The sequence below is a fragment of the Ammospiza nelsoni genome, chromosome 9 (assembly GCF_027579445.1).
Source record: "Ammospiza nelsoni isolate bAmmNel1 chromosome 9, bAmmNel1.pri, whole genome shotgun sequence".
In the NCBI taxonomy this organism is placed as follows: domain Eukaryota; kingdom Metazoa; phylum Chordata; class Aves; order Passeriformes; family Passerellidae; genus Ammospiza; species Ammospiza nelsoni.
Window position 1 is genome coordinate 7,200,715 of NC_080641.1, and position 22,291 is coordinate 7,223,005.

Genomic DNA, 22,291 nt, shown 5'->3' on the forward strand with positions numbered 1-22,291 from the left:
TTTGGGACTCTTAAATGCAGCCCACAAACACCTCTAGAGAGGTATCCCTGATGGGCTGATGGCTCATGACCTCCTAGGGCAGTGAAGTACAAAGGGCTTCCCTCCCACATGGAAAAAGGAAGGGAGCAAAATAACACGGCTTGCTGAGACAACATCTGCAGGATACCAGCTCCTACCTGTGAAGGAGCCACAACAGCAGGGAGTTGCTGGTACCTGTTGCCTAGGAATGACTCCCAGAGCTCTCCATCCCTTCACTTCTCCAGGGGATTCAGTGGTCCACATGGAGGCAGTGGCCAAGAAGGTCAGCTGCTATTTAGCTGCCTAGCAATGACTCCCAGGGCTCTCCATCCTTTCATTTCTCCAGGGCACTCAGTGGTCCTGGGGAAGCAGTGGCCAAGAAGGTCAGCTGCCCTTTAGCTGCATGGAAGCTCCTGTTTGTGTTGTTTCTGGATTTAGGAGTGCAGAGCAGCCACAGCCTCACTCAGTATCCATCACCAGCCAGGCACCACTAGGAGAGCCACTCCATAGTTCATGGAGTGACCCTGTGCTTTGCTCTACTCCTCCTTTACTGGCTCCATGAAGGAGGAAGCTGTGGAGGTGAAATAACTCAGTGGGGTCTCCTTCAGGACCCTTAGGGACTAATGCAGGAGCAACACAAGGTCAGCAATTGTGCATTTAGAGTTGCTCCTGCTGCATCTCTTTGTCTGCAGCTGTTCCATTGCAAACCCAGCACAGTATTTGAGGGCTCCCAAGGCACAGCAAGTTCAGAGCAATGCTTTCCCAGGCTGAGATTTGGGGCTCAGTTTGGCCCGGCATAACCAGGAAACACCAGCAAAACAGAACAAAGACCAATTACTGCAGAGAAAAATGTCAGGCAGACATTTGAAGGGTGGGATTCAGCCCTGGTAACCTGGACATGAGAGGATCACATCAATTAATCATGCTCAGATACATCACCAGCCCTTACCAACTGCTAGAGTGAAGAAACCTTGTCTGGCAAAGTTAAAAAGGCCCATCACTCAGGCATTTATTTGTGACTCATGTTTCACTTTTATTACCCACAAAGCTTTTTTTTTTGGGGGGGTGTTTTTGTCTTACTTGGCTCCAGCCCTTGCAAGCTGACTGAGGGAGGGCCTATGCATGGTCTGGGTGAAGTGACACTGTTCCTTCATCCTGCCACATCCTCCCCAGTTCTGAGCAATGTAAGAGACTGAAGGGATGTCCCCAACACTGCTGCTTTCCCTTGGGATGGTTTTTATCCACTTCACTGGCATCACAAATCCTGCAATGGGTTTCATTCTTTGCTGTGAGGAACCTCAAAGCTTTTCTCTTGTTGCCTGCAGAGATGGATCCCAAGGCTCCACCAAAGCACTGGGCTCAACAGGGTACAGGGCAACCCATCCCATCCCAAATTTCCATCAGTCTCCAGAAAACAGCACAGGGCAGAGCCAAGGAAAAGGCTCCTGGGAAAGGAGTCATGTGTGCTTTCCAGTCCCAGATATCACATTCCTGTCCTCCTGTCACCACCCAGCACTGCCTATTCAATAGGACACCATTCCCAGCCCCTGAAGGATGGTGTGGCTTGGAGTGCTGGGACTGTTGAATCCCTGCCACTCATAAGAAGTTGTTTTACTTTCTTGCCTAAGACCAGTTTCTCCCAGTTCTCCCCTCCTGCACTCATGTGTCAGGTGTGAAAACCAGCTCAGACATCAAAACCCACTGCTCAGCACTGGCAGCATGGAAAAATAAAATCACTGCCTGATTAGCCAAACAAGCAGGTGGGAGTGGTAAGGACAGAGGCAGGAGAGACAAGGTACTAAACCTGCCCAGTGCTCCCAAGTGCCTCGTTAGACTGATTTATGTTTAGCTAATTGAGAAAATGACCCTAACTACACAATCCAGGCCCTAATTCAGAAAGGCCCAGGCTTTTTAGTGTCTCTACCTGAGCCTTAAGAGGCATGATTTAAACCCTGTAGCTAACAGGCTGCCAAAGGCAGGGATTTGAGGGATCTGATGTCCTATCATGCCGAGGGGGTGAGGCTTGGCTCGTTTCTCTTGTTACTTGGTCTTTCCCCACTGAAGTCCAAGTTCTCTGCTGGGACATAAATCAGGGAAACCATGAAGGAAACCATGAAGGAAACCATGAAGGAAACCAGTCTTGTGCCCCATCAAAGCAGCCAGCACTGGCCTTAATGGGACCATGCAGACCAGCCTGAACAGGGCACTTAACAAGCATGTGGTTTCTATAATACCAGCCCACGTCCCTGCACCCTGTTTGCACTGCCACTGGCAAAACCGTTTGTCCATTACATGCCACACCTGCTGATATCCATGGAATTAGGGAAGGGATTGTGATATAACACCATATAAATGCTGAACATAGCATTTCTGGGATGGATCAGGCCTGCAGAAAAATTTTAGAGCTCTCTCAGCAACTGCATGAAGCCTTGTACACAGCTATGTGTGTAGAGGCATGTGCAGGAGAGGAGCACAGGTACCCAAGACACTGTGACACAGAACCTTGGTCCAGGACATGCAGATGCTCCAAGATCCCACACAAGGTGCAGCTGGTGAAATTCCAGGCCTCAGGTGTGGGTGTTTAATCCAAACTTGAACCTTGACAGAAGGGAGTTAGGAAGAGTAAATGTTGAGGTCCTACTGTCCTAAGCAGAAAATACAGACTAGACAGGGAAGGGAAGGGAAGGGAAGGGAAGGGAAGGGAAGGGAAGGGAAGGGAAGGGAAGGGAAGGGAAGGGAAGGGAAGGGAAGGGAAGGGAAGGGAAGGGAAGGGAAGGGAAGGGAAGGGAAGGGAAGGGAATCAACAGTGCTCTGCCCCTTTCTTGGGCTCCAGAACTTCCCCAGAGGTTAAGCTGCCATGAGCATCCCCCTCTAGCATGTTCCTAATGCAGCTGATCAGGTAACAGAGTACCCCCAACCATTAGGCCAGCCTCTGCATTTCTCTCTTACTAGTTTTTCCTCATTCAGTTCAGATGGGATCCAGGCCCAAAGGAAGACTCCACTGCATCACAGTGAGTCTTATTAGGAAGAAAAATGGCTGATGGAGAACCTGAGTCCCTCCCCAGAAAGCTCCCCTATGCTCAAAGCTCTGGGGAGCCCAGCTTCATCTGGCTGGACACACAATCAGATTGGGGCTTGTCCAAGTGTTTTACACCATGCTCTACACATCCATGGGAAGCCCAGGCTGAGTCATGACCATCTGTGCTCATTTAAACATTTCTTGACAGAGGAGGGAGTGCTAATCCTGACATCCTGGCCAAAATGCAACATGGATAATTATACTGTGCTTTGTAACTTTCTCAGTGGTGAACATTGGTGTTTCCCAGTCCTTCCCATAATGGCAATGTGGTGATCCAACACAGGAATGGCCACGTTGCCAGAGCAGAGTGCCCTGTGCCAAGCCCTGCAGTGTTACTGTCAGACATCGCACATCTCCATTTTCCCTGCCATGGGTGTCCAACCCCAGCCCACTTCACACTCAGACTTTTACCTCTACCTGTGCCAGAGGTGCTCACTAAAAATCTGCCCACTCATTCCTGAGCTGTGCTGAGCTTTCCATTCTTCTGAAGAGACACAAAAGTTGACAGCACACCTGCCCTTAGTGCACACCTGGGGCAGCAGGACTAACATTGTGACATCAGCTGCCACAAAGGTAGACATGGATTTGCTTGAAGAGCCTCAATTCCAACAGTTCTTTTTCCTTCAAGGAGAAACAAGAAAAAAAAACAACCCAAAAGCATCTCCTGGCATTTCTGACCAGCACACATGTTGTTACAATTAGGACTGGACTCCTTGGCTCCGGCACAGGGGGAATTTTAAACCGGCACACTGGCACCCATCAAAACATTTGTGAACTTCCAAAGTGGAACTGACACCGTGGTAGTGGTTTATATCACACGTCAGAGAAAGGCTTCACAGCTGAGATCAAACAAATTAACTCTTCAGCTCCCTGCCCAGCCAGAGCAGCTATTGTTACTCCATGTGGCTGTTCCACGTGGCTTCCAGCCAGTCCACTTCACTTTGCAGGCTCAGAAGTTAAAGACAAAGAGAACTGGCCACAACTTCAACGGGAGACTTGTAAGAAAACAGAAATTGCTGAATTTAACAGCATCTTCCCTCTCAGGCAGAAACAGCGCTATCAGAATGGTATACAAGAATGTTTCAGCCTTTAAGCAGTTTTGTTGCATATAAACTTATTCCCTTTTAGGAAACTCATAACCTTAAGCAGTTGTCAAACAGTCTTTGGACTTGGAATTTTTTGGAACACCATTTTCAGAGTTCGAACAATAATCTTACCTGTGACAACAAGGTGTGGAAATATTCTAACCACAATTTAGCCTACCAGAGAGCCATAAATTACATGCAAAATGGTGTCTGTGTGATTTCTGTAAATACCATTTGCAATTCAACTCTTCTGTCAGAAGCTTTTCTGTGTGTCCCTGATGAGCTGAACACAACTGTAATGAGGAACAGACCTATCCTCCAGGCCTTTGAGTCTCTTGAGGAACAACTGGGGACAGCTGCAGAGGATGGAAAAGGAATGGTACAATTAAATTATTGCTGCACTTACTGGTATCCCATTCTGAAAACCAGCAGCAGGTCGCTACAAGGTGTCCTGCAACAGCAGACACAGCAAAGGAAGTAATTTTAAATTTTTTCACAATACCATCAAATCTCTGCTTTTAGGTCAGGTTTTCCAGCAAAATCACAGGCAATGCAGTGTACCAGCAACAGAGCAATGCTTCACATGTATTTCTAATACCACTTTGGAGTTAGATTCTAACTCCACTTAGCCCAAATTATGAGTGGCTGCTGTAGGAGACGTATTTATCCCACTTTCTCCTGTGTATGGAAGGCACCAGGAGAGATTTTCCACCGCTGCCCTGAGCCAGTTAGTTGAAAAGATTCCTGCCAAGCTGTATCCTGCCATGTCTTCACTTCATGCATTTCCATATTTTGGAGCAGCCTTTTTTGAGGTTTTATTTTTGCCCAGCAGAAAGTTGCCAAAGGATGGATCTGATTCTACCATTTATCATCTCCTGTGGAAAATCAGGCTTGGATCCCTGTATTAGGCTCAGATATCACAACTGAAAGTAAACACACTGCACACAAGATGCACTGATTTATTAATAGGATAAAACTGAAATGTAGTGACATGTTTTTCCACTGTTCAAGCCATAGAGACAATCACTGTCCCATTTATAGACTCGGTGGTGTCATTCAGCAGCTCATTCATAAACTCACACCCAGCACATTCAGGTATTCCAGGAACCATTCCCACACTTCCCTGGTATCCAGAGGTTAACTGTGAGTGCAGAGTTTGCAGCTGCAATCAGTCTATGGGAGATTTTCGTATGTTCTCTTTTAATTCCTGAGGCTTTCTGCACCTGGAATAGCTTTTTAAAGCCTTTCAAGAGCAATAGAGCAAATCAGCTGAACTTCTTTGGGGTACTAACCTGCTCTTCAGGCAGGAAAATGTATTAAATGTTCTACAAAAATAGGTTTATTTCCAATATAGTGTGGGGATTATTCATTACAAAATGAATTATTGGCTAATTATTGGCACTTTGAGGCAACTACAACAGAGAAAAATCTCTGCAATGGAACAGCTTTAAATGTAACACACTCTTTTGTGTGTTTCTACTTCTACATTCTGCAATGTCTTAAACTGTAACCCATCCTTTTTGTTAAGCCCTTGCAGCTGTGATTTCATAGCTAATAGTGTTATCAATGTACAGCTTCATGATTCAGCACTGTCTGAAAGGAAGTGATAAATATGAGGTATTACAACTGCCTCAATATGCAAATTTCCCTTAAATCAGGGAAGAGTAACCCCTAGGAAGGCAATTAATGTAAGCACTTGGGTTTGACAGCAGGAGAAACCGTTGGAAACTAATCCCTTATGGATACAGAGGAAGACAAACATCCTATTGCAGTTGTCAGAACGTGTTCTGAAGGAAACCCAGGTATCTTTCTCTTGCTCAGAACAGGCATCCTGGAGTATCAAAAAGCTGAAAACATTTGGACAAACCCTACTGTTCACTTCCAAGTGTCCTGATTCAGGAAGGCACAAAAGCCCATGAAGAGCTGGGCAGCAGAACATGAACATACACCAGAATGATGATAGATGATGAATCCCAAATGGGTCTTGTGGCAAGAAAAGAGCCTTTAAAATTTGGAAACAATAAAAAGAGAAATGAAGTGCATTGCTGAAGCCCAGATACAACACACAGCCACAAGCCTGCAGAGTACCTCATCCACAGCCACTGGCTTATCTGCACCCAGCAGTCATGTGGCAGAACAAGCTGGGGAGTTTCCTGAAGTCACATTTACTGCCTGAGTTTGGCTGTCCATGCTGGAGAGGGATTTGGTCCTGGGGTTTTGAGATTGTTCAGAAACTGCAGGAGAAGCAGCAGCAGCATGGTCAGCCTGCTGGCTCTCCTGCCCCACACCACTGGCAGCAGGCTTCTCCTGGGCTGTCCCAGCGTGGCTGGATTGTCTCCCTGCTTCTGCCTCCTGCTGCTGCAGCAGCATCTGTTCCACCTCAATCTCCAGCTCCAGGTTCTCCTCATCTGCCTGCACGTCCAGCTGCTGCATCAACTCCTGCAGCTTCCTGGCCTTGCGCAGCTCGTTCTGCTGGATGATGGTGCACAGGTGCTCTGTCAGGTGCTCCTTCAGCTCTGTCTTGTGCTGCAGCTCCAGCTTGGCCGCCACGAACTCGGACTCGGCCTTGTCGTAGCGCTTCCTGCAAAAGCAGCACATTTCTGGAGGGTTCATTCTCACTGCACCTCACACTGACACAGCAGCAGCATTTCTGGAGGGTTCATTCTCACTGCACCTCACACTGATACAGCAGCACATTTCTGGAGGGTTCATTCTCACTGCACCTCACACTGACACAGCAGCATTTCTGGAGGGTTCATTCTCACTGCACCCCACACTGACACAGCAGCATTTCTGGAGGGTCAATTCTCACTGCACCTCACACTGACACACACAGCAGCATCTCTGGAGGGTTCATTCTCACTGCACCCCACATTGATACAGCAGCAGCATTTCTGGAGGGTTCATTCTCACTGCACCTCACACTGGCACAGCAGCAGCATCTCTGGAGGGTTCATTCTCACTGGAGGGTTCATTCTCACTGCACCTCACACTGATACAGCAGCAGCATCTCTGGAGGGTTCATTCTCACTGGAGGGTTCATTCTCACTGCACCTCACACTGATACAGCAGCACATTTCTGGAGGGTTCATTCTCACTGCACCCCACACTGATACAGCAGCACATTTCTGGAGGGTTCATTCTCACTGCACCCCACACTGATACAGCAGCAGCATTTCTGGAGGGTTCATTCTCACTGCACCTCACACTCTGGCACACACAGCAGCATTTCTGGAGGGTTCATTCTCACTGCACCCCACACTGATACAGCAGCAGCATTTCTGGAGGGTTCATTCTCACTGGAGGGTTCATTCTCACTGCACCTCACACTCTGGCACACACAGCAGCATTTCTGGAGGGTTCATTCTCACTGCACCTCACACTGTGACACACACAGCAGCATTTTTGGAGGGTTCATTCTCACTGCACCTCACACTGTGACAGAGGCACAGGTACTTTGAGAAGCCCTGGAATGCAACGTGCTGTGCAATGCATTGTGCCAGCTGTTTGTGACATGCTGCCACATTAGCAAGCAGGAAGAAAATAAGAAGGAGTTGATCAAAACTTCTCTGGGCACTGAGGGCTCTGTTGTGTGTTCCCAGAGTTAAGTTGCTCAGGTTGCATCTCAAGCACCCATTTTTACTGCTGTTTGAAGAGATGCATCACTGGCAGCAGAAAGAACCCACCAGAAATGGCAGTGTTTTCACACTTCTAATGAACTGAAACACCCCAGAGCAGTTGGGTGTTTTTCTAACCCAACCACCCCTACAGATACAGATGCTCCATGGAGCACGTTGACATTTGGATCATGTGCTTTTCTGGCCACCCATAGCCATGCTCAGAAAATCAGGGGCAGCACAGACTGACACAGCATGTGACATCAACACAGATGTAGAATTTTACTGCAAGCATCTGTCCTGACACTCACCTCCTGCCAATGTGCACTCCCTGTCATGACAGATTCAGCAAGAAGGGAATATCTGAAGTATTTATTGAGTTAACAGAGAATTTCTAGCACTTTAATGGCTGGTGTCCACATTAATGATGCATCTTTCACTACATCAGTGAACCTGTGTATTAATTCTAATTAAAAGATAGATGCAATTTTGCTCATCAGGGAAGGGAACACACAAAGGCTTTTGCAGCCTCACAGAACACTCACAAAACCAGTATTAGTAAGGTGGTTGAATAAATAATCCAGCTCTTTTATAAGATCAGATTCCAGTATCTGCTTAAACAAAGCAGCAGAAAGATGGGAGAGGTCCTTCACTTAGCGACACAGAAATAAATAAGATACAGAAAAGCCTTCCCAAGTATCTTCTTTTATATAATAACTTTTACCCAGCTGTAAAGGCAATGTCTGCAGTGGACAGAAGATGCCCACTTATGTTTCCCCCTCAAGAAAGTCAAGATTTCTCTGGGTCAGATACCTGAAGTGGCAAAACCAATGCTATGCTGGAAACATCTGCACAGATAAACCTCTGGGCTGAATTCCCACCTATTAGTCACATTGTATTTACAAAAATTCTATTCCACAGCAATTGTTAAATGCTGCTAACTAGGTATGTTCTCAAGACTATTTAATATTACACTTCTGAATGCACTGAAGTGCTTTGTGTTTTATCCTTAGAACAAAAGGCAAATAATAATAAGCTGCTTTAAAAGACTCCACTTAAAAGTAAATTGGCTTTGGCTCATAAGAACTACAACACTGGAAGTATCTACCTCACATTGTCAAATCCCTCCCTCAAGAAAACACCTACTAAATTAATGAAAGTCATTAAGATTTTGGTGAAGTTTACCTATTTGTCCTACTAGCATCTCCTTTTGCTATTGTCATTAAAAACAGCTTTCCTCATGTCAAGGGCTGCTTGTGCTCTTTAGCCAGTAAACATTTCAAATAGATATATTATTACAAAACTTGGGTAAGAAGATTTCAGGAGCATTTAATGTTTTTGGAAACCAGATGAAACCTAAAATCCATTGAAATGTTTTTCCTCTTGAGGACGTGAAATTTTGCAATCAGCTACACTAACTACAGTTAATCTCAGACATTTCAGATTATGATTACACCAAAGACATCTTAATTATTTTAGCTACCACTGCTATTTTTTTTCAAGACTAATTACCAGCTTTATTGGCCTGTGGTCAGGATGGTATGGCAGAAGTCAGAAGGAGAAATGAGCATTTAGCACATTGAATGGTGAACCCAAAACCACGGGTGAACGTTTCTGCTTTATGAACTGGCTGCACAAACATGCTGCTGTTTATCTACTGATGTTGTGGTTTACCCACAGCTCATGGGGTGCTCCCATTCATTTCTTGCCTTTAAGGAACTCATCACACCCACAGTGTTTAAAGGCACATTGTGAAGGGTTAAAAGCTTCCCTCTTCCTTCAATTTTTGGTCCTAGTTGCAAAAATGCTTCAGCAGGATTATGTGTTTTAAGCTTAATGGGTCCCATTGATTCCAGCAGGACCAGAGCTGTCATGAACAAGCAAATTTCCCTGGACAGGATTTTCATTTCAGGACTTTTCAAGAAAAACCTCTTTCCCCTGAGACAAAGCAAACAACCTTGAAACAATAAAGCAGGGCTTTTGGACAACTGCACACTTAAAGCAGGACCTGTGTCTCGTGACAGCAGTCTCCAATCAGAAAACCCACTTCAGTTCCCAGATTCCAGGGGAAAAATTAGGAAATAAAAAGCATACTTTTACTGCCAGAACTAAAAACCCCCCAGACTGTGACTGTTCCAGCTACAGGTTATCACAGTGACAGGAATTCATGAGTGCCCAGTGAAAGGAAGCAGCACTTTCCCCTCCCTCAGTCAGGGCTGCTCCCTGAGCCCTCCCTGGCTGCACTCACCGTGCATGGGAGTACTCCAGGCTGGCCTGGTCAATGCGGTTCCTCAGGATGCCGATGTCAGCAGACACCATCTCATCCAGAGCCTGCAGCTCCTTCTGAATCCTCTTCAGCTTCACTGCTTCAGCCTGGGTTCTTTTGGATCTGCAAAAGGAAGATAATTTTTTTTTTTTTTGGCTGTTGTTGTTTTAATTTCCTTTTCAAGCCTCTCTTCTTGACATACTGGGCCCCGTTTCACTTGCAGAGCAAGTGACCTCTGTAGGACCTATTGAGAAGGTTTCTCCTTTATGGTGTAGGGCTTTTGATCTTTTTTAGCATCCACAGGGATCTAAAATGCCTGCTATTAAAGGAGCAGGGCAAAATTATGTAATGACTATAATCAAAGTGCCTAAAATGGATTGTGTTTCTTCACTGTGGAAACACACAAGAAGCTGCTGTATCTAAGTAGTTCTCAGTGTAAGGAAACAGGAAATGGCTTGGGGGGAAGTGAGAGGGGGAAGGGTTTTTAGTCCTGCAAATATCCCCTTTCAAAGGAGCCCAGTTAGCAGGGGCCAAAAAGTCACCTAACCTAAGCTTGATTTCCATTTTGTAAAATTATTCCCAAAAGGCCCAGCCAAACCCCAATGAAGTGAATGGAAAGTTTTACATTAAACACAAAGGATTTCAATCAAGCCTTCTGTAACCTTTTTCAACTAGGCCATTCATTCCTAAGTCCTGAAAATGAAATGTTACTGAGGGCAACAAGCTTTGATGGATTTCACTCCCAAGCCAGCCAAGTGACTTTCCACAAGCTTTTACACCACCTCACTTTGCCATCATTCATCACCACCAGCAAAATGGTGCTTCTCAGCCACTGCTTACACCCAGGGCAGGTCCCTGAAAGCAAGGCTGGGTGTGCAGGCAGGGCCAGCATCTCTCATTTGACCAGCTGGTGCAGGTGGAGGGAAACAGCCAGCCTGTGGTATTGCTGGGAGCCTGAGGAAGGTCTTTGAGTGACACAGGTAACACCGGCTTTGTTTGCAGAACCAAACCTGGTGGCCACACCCATGTTTGATGCCCTGCAGTGACTCTAAGGTGCTTGTGTTTTATCCCTGCCTGGCAAAGGAAAATGAAATTTTCCTTTGTTCACCTGTGCTACACAAGGGCTCTGATGGGCAGAACATAACACATGCCTGGGAGAGCACTGCAAGCCTGAAAACTTCACATCACTGTCCCTGATCCAGTGTTATCAGCTGTTCCAACATCCTTCCCTACAAACTTTGCCTTCCTTAGACTCTTAAACTACCTCAGTGCCATAAAGCCTGGTCCCCTGAAGAGCAGGAGCTAACCACTGTGAGAATATGTGCAATTTTATAATTTCTAGTCACCCAGTGGTAAAACACTTCTTAAAGCTGGTCATCTCCTTTTTTTAACATTTTCACACACTAATGAGCCAGAAGTCCAAACAGAAACAGCTTCTTCTCACAGGTTACAAATCAAATAAACATCCCTTACAACCAGCAAAAACAGATCAGGACCAGAGCATGGACAAGCACCTGAGCACCCCAACCTTCCAAACATGACCTCACTAACAAATTTAAGGACTTCAGCTACTCCTCCAGTTGTGTAATCATTTGCACACAGAGCTGCAGCTTGGCAAGTGTGAAAAGCTTAGTGACAACTTCTTAGCCAGCACTTGTCATCCAAGGGAAACGTCCATCACAGCTGCTCACAGAGCAGAGAGGAGAGGAAAAAGTGAGATTCAATTCAAATATGAAACTGGTTGCAGATGCAGAGTCAGCCCAGCCCCACCTCTCAGCAATGGCTCTGGCCAGCAGTGCCTTCTTGCGTTTGTTCTTCTCTTCTATCAGCCGCTGCTCCTGCTGGAGGATCTCCCACCGGGATTTCTCCTGCCTGCTCATGGACAAGAGCATCAAAATCAACAGAAAGTTCATTTCTCTCCCAGAAAGTTCATTTCTCTCCCTGCTGCCCACACTGCAACACAAATATTCACCACCACATATTCTGGAGCAAGCTCTTTAAAAAGTCGAAGGAACAATAAACAGGTTTTGGTTCTGAGGAAAGAATCATCAGACCAATAAAGCATTACCAGATCAAATCTGCTGATCAGAACTAAAATCTGCATAACCAAATAAGTTGCGTGGAGCACTTTTCCAGAATTTTTCATGTACAGGATGTGCTTCCCTATCAGGTAGAAGCAGTTTCAAGTTTCTTACTGGGTGCTGTCACCATCTGTTCAGTCTGCCAACACAGCCTCTTTTTGGAAATGTTTTTTCCCATAAAACAGATTCTTTCCCAGGTCTGCTTTACAGTACAGCTCCCAAATAATTAAATGGACACAAATGAAAGGTTGGTAGGAGTTATAATGAAAACAAGCAGCAGAGAAGAACAAGAATTTCCTTTTGCCACCAGTGAAAGACTGATACAGTTTCCATTTTCTAGGCTACACCTCCTCAGAAATAAAACCATCCCAGAGATGGAAGGCCAGGTGTCAGTGAGGGGGCACAACTTGTGGCAGGATTTAGGAGAAACAAAGAACCGTTTGCTGCTTTCCACCTCACCATGTTCTTCATGCCCTCACTCAAGGAGACTGAACTTAAAAATGCCCAAATAGCTCAGCCATTAACAAACATTTCTGCACATCTCTTCAGATTTGTCCTGATCCCCCCATTCCTAAGACCTCACATATACTCAGAAATACTTTTAGTGAGATTTAAATTCAAGTGTCCAGGCTGAGAAGAATCCAGCAGATTCAGGAGGTGACTGCTGCACCTAAAATGCCATTTGCTTTCAGCAGTGTGAAAAAATCCTCAGCAAAGCTCCAGCTGCTTTCTCCCCAGACAAGCAGTGCCTGTGTTTTTCCCACCACAAAAATGAGAGGAACAGCCAGTCCTGCTGGTGAGGAGCAATCTGAGCTCTCAAGGTGCTGCTGCCCTGGTGCAGGGAGTGCAGGCAGGTGATGATCTCAGCAGCACAACCAGCAGCCTCTCCAGGCCCATCTCTGCAAAACACAACCTCCTGCATCCTTCTGAGTTTAGCATTTCAGAGAAGCCACTGGTGCTTCTCCACAGAGATGCTGCCTGGTAGAAAATGGAATTATTTCATCTCCCAGAGCTTCCTGTCAGACACACAGAAGTTGACTCACAACCAAAGAACGAATCAACAGAGAGCAACAAACCCCACCCCACGATTTCACCGACTTACTAACAATTCCACTTTCTTCCTCTCCACGTGGCTGCCGGGCTTTGCAGGGCAGGGCTGGCCGCTGTCCCTGCCATTACACGACTCTGCCGCCGTCCCTCCCTCCTGCTGCTCCCGGCTGTCCCTCTGCCTTTCGCCCCCATGGGCCGCCCCGGGCTGCTGGGGGTCACCGGGTCTGGCTTGTGGAGCAGAGAGCAGCTGCTCCGGGGTGACGGAGGCTGCTCCCCCCTGCAGCCCCAGCCTCTGGCTCTGCTGCTGCAGCGCTTTTTCCCGCTGCAATTGCTGCCGAGTCTTGGGCACGGCCTGGGGGCGAGGCGGCTGCTGCTGCTGCCGGGGGTGGGCTGAGGGCTCGTACAGATCTGTCAGGGTTAAAAACAAATGTCAGTATGGTGGAAAACGCTAACATTTTAAAAGTTTAATAGTTATCAAATGGTTATAAAAATAGTAATATAATTAGAGTAACAAGTATTTGGACAATTTGGATTAGGGCAATTCGAGACAATAGAAACAAAGAGTTACAGTCTGGGTACCTCTTTCAGGGCAAAATAAGCCCGAAAGAGGACCCACGTTAACAGAGGATTAACCCTTAAAAACAACAGCCTGTCGCATATTCACACACCTCATCCATGATGCATAAATTCCATTCAAATACAGGATTCTGTCTGGGCAGTGTCAGCTTTTTCCTCATAATCCTGATGGTGTCATCCTGCCCGAGTGAGGTGGGAAGAAGTTCATTTCTCCTGATAATGGAGCAATAAATTCTCTTTCTCTGAAAGGTTCAGGTGTCCTGTGGCTGCTATCTCACTGTGAGTCCTTTCTTTCAAAAAGTATCCTACATAGCACAGTTTCTATTTTAACATTTTGTTATAACCTAAAACTATATTTACCACAGTACTTAAGAGAATTAATACAGCATCACTTTCTAACACGACACATATAATATTCATTTGAATATTTGCAAAAAGCCAATCATAAAATACGCATTTTTTCACAGTAGAAGGGCTTCGTCAAAGACGGGCTCTACCAGAGCTGTCTGGGCAACCAAAAACCATATTAAGGTGTGGATAGAGGGGCTGAGGGAAGAGATAGAGATGTAGATGGAGGGACTGAGGGGAGGGATAGGGATGTGGATGGAGGGGCCAGGCTGAGGGAAGGGTTAGAGGTGGGGATGGAAGGGCTGAGGGAAGGGTTAGAGGTGGGGATGGAAGGGCTGAGGGGAGGGTTGGAGGTGTGGATGGAGGGGCTGAGGGAAGGGATAGAGGTGTGGATGGAGGGGCTGAGGGAAGGGATAGAGGTGTGATGGAGGGGCTGAGAGGAGGGATAGAGGTGTGATGGAGGGGCTGAGAGGAGGGACAGAGGTGTGGATGGAGGGGCTGAGGGGAGCACCGAGATGCGGCTGGAGGGGCTGCGGAGATGGGGCGCTGAGGGGCGATGGGCGGCAGGTGCAGCTGCGGGGGCTAACGCCGTGCCGACACCCGGGCTCTTCCTCCGCGCCCCGCTGTCCCCCAGTCCCCGGGCGCTCCCGCCGCGGTGCGGTGCGTACCTGGGCGCTGCCCCCGCAGCCGCCGCAGCTCCTCCTGCGAGAAGCCGGCCCAGGCCTCGGCCATGGCGCTCCCTCCTCCTCCTCCACCTCCTCCTCCTCAGGCCCCGCGGCTGCCCCGGCACCGCCGCAACGCCGCCGCAGGCGAACGCCGCGGACAGCCCGGCCTGAGGGGGCCTCGAGGCTCCGCGGCGGCGGGGCGGGGTGGGCAAGATGGCGGCATGAGGGAAGAGAGAGATAGAGGGAAAAGCTGCCATAGCGGGCACGTCCGCGGCTCCTCAGAACTCAGTGCCATAAAGAATCACAGAGTCTATTAGCTTGGAAAAGATTTCTGAGCTTATCCAGTCCAGTCTGTGAGGGAGCAGGGCTCAGTGGGTCCCGGCTAATGAGGCTGAAATGGAGAGGGAGAGAAATGCTTTTCGCTCCCTGAAAAAGCAAACAGACTTCAAGGAACAACACGCCTACCCCCATGCAATTTATGATTCATAATTAAGTTGTAAGCAGGTGAGATCCTGCTCCAGCGTGTCTACTAAGTTACAGTGACAACACTGAGGAAATCACAGCGTGAGGAAATCAGGGAAGCCCTGGATGCTTTGGGCTGGAAGGGATTAAAGGGATTTAAAGTTCAAGCAGTTGCAAACCCCTGTGATGGGCAGGGACATCTTCCACTAGACCAGGCTGCTCCAAGCCCTGTCCAAGCTGATCTTGAACATTTCCAGGGATGGGGCAGCCACAGCTTCTCTGGGCAGCCTGTGCCAGTGCTTCCCCTCAGAGGGAAGAACTTTGTAATATCTAAACTCAATCTCTCCTCTTTTAGTTTAAAACCATTCCCTCTTGTCCCATCACAATCTGCCCATTTAAAAAATCACTCTCCCTCATTTTCTATAAGCACTGGGAGGCCATCAGGGAAAAATACAATTTTGCCCATACTGGTGTTTTTTAAGATTTTGAGAGGAATAGCAGATTTGTCTTTACAAACAAGCTGTGGGTCTGCTGGGAAATAAAAGAAACAATGGGAAGGATTCCACTGATTGATGTATGGAAAAAGATATTTGCTTTTGCAAATAAACTTTAGGGTTGCTGATAAATGAGATTAGACATTGGAAGGTGAAAGAAACAATGGGGAAAGCCCTAAATTCCATAAGAATTAAAAATTAAAAGGGAGGGTTATACATTGGAGGGAAATCTTTGGTATCAGGTGTTTTGGGAAGTCGGAACCTCTCAAGTACCTCAGCCAATGGGGAAAACCCCCTAAATTCCATAAGAATTAAAAATGAAAAGGGAAGGTTGTACATTAGAGGGGAATCTTTGCTATCAGGTGTTTTGGGAAGTCTGAATCTCTCTCAGAAATGGGGAAAGAGAGAAGGGAAATGCAGCTGGGAAATTGGGATAAAAAGGAGGCTGTGTCCTCCAAAAATTTGAGAGATCCCAGGGGAATGGCCCATAATAAAATAAAGTCAAAAAGGACTCCTCTGTCTCCTTTAGGACATAAACCTCTGGTGTTTGTGGATTGATTTTCCTCACAATCTGCTTTGACCATTGTGCACGAGAATGCACACACTCACTTTCACCCTCAGGTATGAACTGAAAAGACCCCACAACTTCCAGCATTACCCCTCAGTATCCATGAAAAGAAGAATTTTCCTGCCTCTCCCAAACTCCTGTGGCAATGGATGAGTTCACCTCCCACTGAGACACAGCACAAGGGCATGAGCCCCTGGCTTAGCTGCAGCATCCCAGGAGCCTGGAGCCTTAAACAACCCATATGGGCATGAACAGGGATGTTTTCAGCTCCAGTCTGGGAGGGATTAGTCAAGCTCCCGGGCCCTGCTGCCTCCCTGAGCAGATCCAGGGCTCCTCCAGGGCCGTGCAGGACTCTGTGCTTCCAGCAGCTCCCGTGACTAACGTGTCCCATAAACACTGCTGGAGGGGAATGCTCCCTGAGCTGGCTGTAAAGTGTTTCTGATGGGATTTGAGTGCCTTGGGGTGTAGCAGGTCCAGAGCCTGCAAGCCTCCCCTGGTGGTCAAGACTTCCTATCTTTCCTAAGATAGGAAATGCCAAGTCATGGTGGCTGGACCTTAGAAGCCCCTCTCTTCCACCTTCAGACCTCTGCTTATCTCTCTGTCAGAGATGTGACTGTAAGTCACTTTTCTTTAACCCTGGCTATTGCACAATTTCCAAAACCCCTGTAACCTATATAAAGGGCTGTTTTAGCCTGGTTCTGGTGGAAGAGCTGTCCTTGGGAACCTTGACAGGAGACTCAATGAAGACATCACTGTGGAACCTCACACAGCCTTCTCCTCTCTCTCCCTGCAGCACCTAGCAAGCTGAGAGCTGAAATCACAATGAGCTGATTGTAAGAGCCTGAATGAGGGATGTGGGAATCCAGGAGCTCTCCAAAATGCAGTTTATTACACCCAAGAGGTTGCAGCAGGACAGAGCTGTGCCCACAGCTGTCAGCTCCAGCTGCAGGCAGGCCTGGAGACCCTTAGTTTAGGTTACAATGCATTATAGACTTTTCTTTTGGTTACATTGCATTCTATCCTTTTCTCTGCTGAGCATCTTAATACAGAAGAACCAATCTATACCTTAACTATTATCTCTAGCCTATCATAACTGCTATAATTACCATATTCATGTTACTGTTCTCCAGTCACTAAAAGTTAGTACGTTACAGTTTAGCCACAACCCAACCCTGACGAAAAGCTCTCAAACTCCAGGGAGTCCAGATGGCAGAACCAGGTGTCAGCTTGAATTTTACAATGGAACAGTGTTGGCTTACAACAAGGTGTAGGCTTTTAATTCCCTTTGAGATAACTGTATAAGAATCATGAGTTTCAACCTGGTGTCTAAATCACAGCAATGGCTGTACCAAACCCAGATATATCAACTGAATGTGCTTCACCAAGTACAAACACCAGATCTCATCCTGAACCTCAGCTGTTCTTTCTTCTTGCGACTTTTAGCACCACAAACAAAAGCAAAGCACCATATCCACTTTATTGCTGCAGATATTCCAGGCACAAAGCTCCCACGTGTTTTATGGAAAAAGTAAAAAGAGTTTGGAGTTGTTAACTCTGACGCTATGGGCGAGGCAGCAATCCCTGCTAACAGTTTCCATCAGCCCAGGGTTTAATTGCCAGCCATTGGGCCAGCTTGCTCCAGGAACAATTGTGAAGTCATTTCATGGAGCATTTACCAACAGCAGGCTCAGAAAACAGAGGCTGGCCATGTTCTCTGGCTGATTAAAATCCTGTGAGCAGAACAGGGCACTGAACATTTGCCACTCAGCAATGAATGTTTCTCCTCCAGGCAAAGGCTGGAGGAGAAAATAGAAACCTTTTCCCCAGGTTAGACACCCCCACAAACCTTTTCCTCTTACATCTGGGGCTGGATTTGAGTCCTGAATCTTTCTGTGCTTCAAGAGCTGCTCTCTCACGAGCAGACCTGGAGACCTCCATGACTGCTGCATCCGTTTTCTCTTGGCCTAATTGCCCTGGAGTCTGCTGAGCAGGAGCAGCCAGCACCAACAGATCACAAAAACATCTTTTCTTGTGCAGCTCCCAAATCAACGTGGAAATGTCATCATGGGCTGGCAAATTGGGCTGCCCAGGTCAGGGCTCAGGGTCAGACCTCAGATGACATTTCAACCCAGGACAGGAGCAATTTGTACCAGGGCACAACATCAATTTGCATTGGTTCATACTGAAAACTTCTGGGGTTTTTAGGAGGCAAATGAGATCTTCAGGAGTCAAAGGGCTCCCTGAGTTAGATGTATATTTAAAAGTTCATTTTAAAAGTTCACTGTTCTGCATGCTGCCACAGAAACACACAAAGCAACGTTTTCCCAGTAAAGGACTGAGCCTGATGTGAGATAAGGAAAAGCTTGAATAAGGAAGGAGAGTTTCCTTTCTGCTTGCATTTCAGACCCTATCGTGAGCTTCCAAGGATTCTGGCATACAATTCAAGAGACCTAGGGAAAAAACATCCTGAAAATAACAGAGCCAAAAATTCCTTAATCAATCTAGCCCTTTTTCTAACAAAAAAAAAAATCTATCAAACCATATCCATGTCAACACTACCTCATCCTTTCCCAGATAATAACACAGGCTGGCTTAGGAAGAACCACCATGTCCAGATAAGCTATGGCACTATGTGAGCAAGGAGCAAGTCTTTTGTTTTGATAATAACTCAGGATTTAGTTTGTCCTTTAAAATCACTTTTGAGATCCATGAATATTTATTTTGTTGATTGTCTGCTGGGCCGTCTCAGGCTTCAAAGCCTGAGATGAACAATTTAATTTCTTAGCAGAAGACTGAATTAAAAAGTACAGCATTATTCCTTCTCCTCAGTTTCTGTTCCCTTAACTGCCTGGTAAGTGGGATTAAGTCAGCACTGTCATTTCTGGGACCAAGGCAATCTTTTGGTTTGTAAGAATTTCATAGAGGAAAACCAAAATCCACTTATCTAAAGAGCTACTGAGTGAAAAAAAGTGTCATAAAATTCCCTGGTTTTTACACAAGATAAACCAAAGTTTTTCAACATCTCTTGATTTGTGGGTCTGTAGATATTTTGTAGGGAAAAGGCAAACTTCCCAAGACATCTCAGATTTCAGGCCCCCACCCTGTGTTTTCATGCCTCAACTTTTGATCTTTTACCTTAAGATAAGTTCAGCTTTCAAAAACTAAAATCTGAACTGGAAGGAAGCTCAGCACGCAATAATTTATTTTTTTTTAATTCCTACTGACATTTTTGAGTCTTTCTTTCTTCACTGTATTTAAGATAAAAATTTTCCATACAGACAAACATATTGTGTAATAATTCCTCATCTTAAAGTATTTGTGTAAAAGAAAACCTAAACAGGACTAAACCCTGGCTAATTAAAAGCTCCATAAAAAAAGCTGGGAAAACAAAATAAAATTCATTACTACCAGAAATATCCTGGAGATTATAAACTTACCATTTTGGCTGGCACAACTGGAGCTGAACAGTAAAACAAATGGAAATGAGCAATTGCTGATCTATATTTTTATATAGTTTAAGAAATATTGTTGCAGCTAATTCCTTTTAAAAGATACTACAAATCATTAAAAGAATACTTTTTATAAATCCAGGTTTAATATTTCACGACAGTTCTAGAATGCATTAAATTGCCTTGCCTGATGTAAAATTCATAATTCAAATCTTTATACAGAAAAACTAGAAAGCAATTGCTTTTATTCTAACCCTTTGTGTAAAAATTATAATCTAGCTGTCAAAACAGTTGATAAAACCAAAGATTTGAAGAGAAATTTGTTGAAGGTTTGTTATCTTTGGCATAACTTGAGTCGTTAGAACCGCTGTGCTAAACAAATTGAGTATTCATCAAACAAACTTCTTGTTGTTACACGCTCCAGAGAATGAACTGTGCTTGTTTAGTCTGTATGGGAGAGAAGTGTGGGGGACAGGACATGATAATTGTCTTTAAATATGTAAAGATAGAGGGTGATGTGTTTTCAGGGCCTGTGGAGGATAGAGATGAGGAAGAAAGTGAGACTTGGGTTAGAGATGAGGAGTCAGGGCAGCAAAACATGGAGATAATTGACTGAAGACCACCACAGAGTCTCCATTCAGGTATTTTTAAAAATAAACATTTTCTAGGCAAGGTCAGTAAAGCCCTGGGAGAGCGAGATGCAGGTTTGGAGATTTCAGGTGTGTGGTTCCCCACGCAGGTTCCCCAGGAGATGGGGACCCAGAGACTCAGGGTTCAGGCTGCTCTGCAACTTTGGACATTGCTTTGTGCATCATTTCTGGTCTGAGTGCTGGCCAGCTCCTGCCAGCCCTGTTCCTGTGACTGTGGTGCTTCCCACACCATTCCCAGTGCTGTCCCACTCCCATCCCCTCCCCATGGGCACTCACATGGGCACCAGCAGCTGGATCACTTTGGGTGTCAGTCAGCCCTGCAGCTCCTGACAAAGAAAAGTTTTACCTCTGAGAGAGTGAATCTGTGTGGGAAATTCTTGTGTTTTCAGGACAAGAAAGGAGGACAGATGGCTGCCTCTGTCCTTACAAGCAGTGCTTGTAAGATATATTTGCAGCAGGGTATTATATGATGTGAAAATCACTTCATTACCATCACGTGCCAGGCAGCCCTGATGTGACAGCTGAGCCACTTCATGTCTCTCCTTCCTGCTGCACACGGAGGATGTTGTCCTCTCACCTCTCCCAGCTTTGCAACACAACACATTGGGCTTAGACAACTCCCTTCTGCAGGGAAATGCTGCTGACCCTCAGGGAGTGGTGGGGGGTGCTGCTCCCATCCTGCTGCATCCCCACAAGGAGTGGTGGGGGGTGCTGCTCCCATCCTGCTTCATCCCCACAGAGCCCCACAAGCGCTGCTGTTGTGTCTGAATCCCTGCAGGCTGCCTTGGCTCTCCTCAGCCCACCTGGCTGGAGGGACAGCAGTGTGCAGTGCCAAAGGAGGATGTGTGATACCACCTCACCTGTGTGCTAACAAGCCCTCGCTTTTCCTGTGTCCTTGCAGCAAGGCACTCTGCATGAAAGCCCGGTTCAGAGCACAGCCACCTCACTCAGCATCTCTGCAACACAAACACAAAGAAGAAATACAAGGCAGAAGAACCAAGGAACACATTTGGAGACCAGCAAGCTGCAGGACGTGCACCAGTTTGCTTCCCTCCCCATCGTGCAAAGGTCCCCATCCACTTCAGCTGCAGCAGGCAGATGTGCAGGGTCAGGACCTCTCCATCCCTCAGCTGCCTGGTGCTGCCCAGGCCAGCCAGGATCTCCCCAGCACTGCTCAGAGACAGCCCAGCAAATTGTGTGTGCAGCCCTCCAGTGTCACCCTGAACCAGCTCTGCCTGTCAGCTCCAGCTGCAGGCAGGCCTGGAGACCCTTAGTTTAGATTACAATGCATTATATACTTTTTTTTTGTTACAATGCATTCTATACTTTTGTTTGCTGAGCATCTTAATAAAGTAGAACCAATCTACACCTTAACTTTTATCTCTAGGCTATCATAACTGCTATAATTACCATATTCATGTTACTGTTCTCCAGTCACTAAAAGTCAGTACATTACAGTTTAAGCTAGAAGCTGTTTTTCAGTTTTCTTGCAGTGGAAAATTCTGAGACCTTTTTTCCTACTTGCAACATTTGCTGACTTGTTTGCCTGTGCTGTCTTTCTGCTTGGTAAAAACATCTTCTTGTTTTCCTCTGAGCCATAAAAACCCCTTCTAACTAACACACCCTTTGCCTCCTTGGTTATCCACTAAGACTGGCTCAGCAATTCTTTTCTTCTATATCAAAACTTGCTTTCATTTCTATTCCTTCTTCAGATTCTACATTTAAAAATCTTTCTGCTAAACACACATATCTGTGAGACTTTCTTGTCAAACTTTCATCCTTCCCAGCACTGCCCATGTCTGGAGGGGCTGTGCCCCCCCAGCTCCTGCCTCCACCTGCAGCCTCAGCCACTCTGCAGATAATTCCTGCTACAATTTGGAAGT

General features: G+C 46.3%; 1 protein-coding gene across 2 annotated transcripts; it reads right to left on the reverse strand.

The window, feature by feature from the left end:
- Window positions 1-5,111: 5,111 nt before the first annotated feature.
- On the reverse strand, window positions 5,112-14,865 carry GORAB (golgin, RAB6 interacting). Of its 2 annotated transcripts, XM_059478242.1 has the most exons (5): window positions 14,789-14,865; window positions 13,253-13,604; window positions 11,836-11,937; window positions 10,048-10,188; window positions 5,112-6,763 (listed from the first exon to the last, which is right to left on the reverse strand). In XM_059478242.1, the coding sequence occupies exons 1-5, from the start codon at window positions 14,850-14,852 to the stop codon at window positions 6,307-6,309; spliced, it is 1,116 nt and encodes a 371-aa protein (XP_059334225.1). In that variant the 5' UTR covers window positions 14,853-14,865; the 3' UTR covers window positions 5,112-6,306. The 2 variants fall into 2 exon arrangements, with proteins under 2 accessions (XP_059334225.1, XP_059334226.1); XM_059478243.1 differs by lacking the exon at window positions 5,112-6,763 and having other exon boundaries at window positions 10,044-10,188.
- Window positions 14,866-22,291: the final 7,426 nt, after the last annotated feature.

Excerpts from the sequence above, each read along its gene's own strand:
- GORAB (XM_059478242.1), bottom strand. The coding sequence starts at position 14,852 with ATGGCCGAGGCCTGGGCCGGCTTCTCGCAGGAGGAGCTGCGGCGGCTG. Across the intron at positions 13,605-14,788 it reads GCTGCGGGGGCAGCGCCCAG|ATCTGTACGAGCCCTCAGCC; the intron begins GTACGCACCGCA and ends TAACCCTGACAG. Across the intron at positions 10,189-11,835 it reads GCCAGAGCCATTGCTGAGAG|ATCCAAAAGAACCCAGGCTG; the intron begins GTGGGGCTGGGC and ends TTCCTTTTGCAG.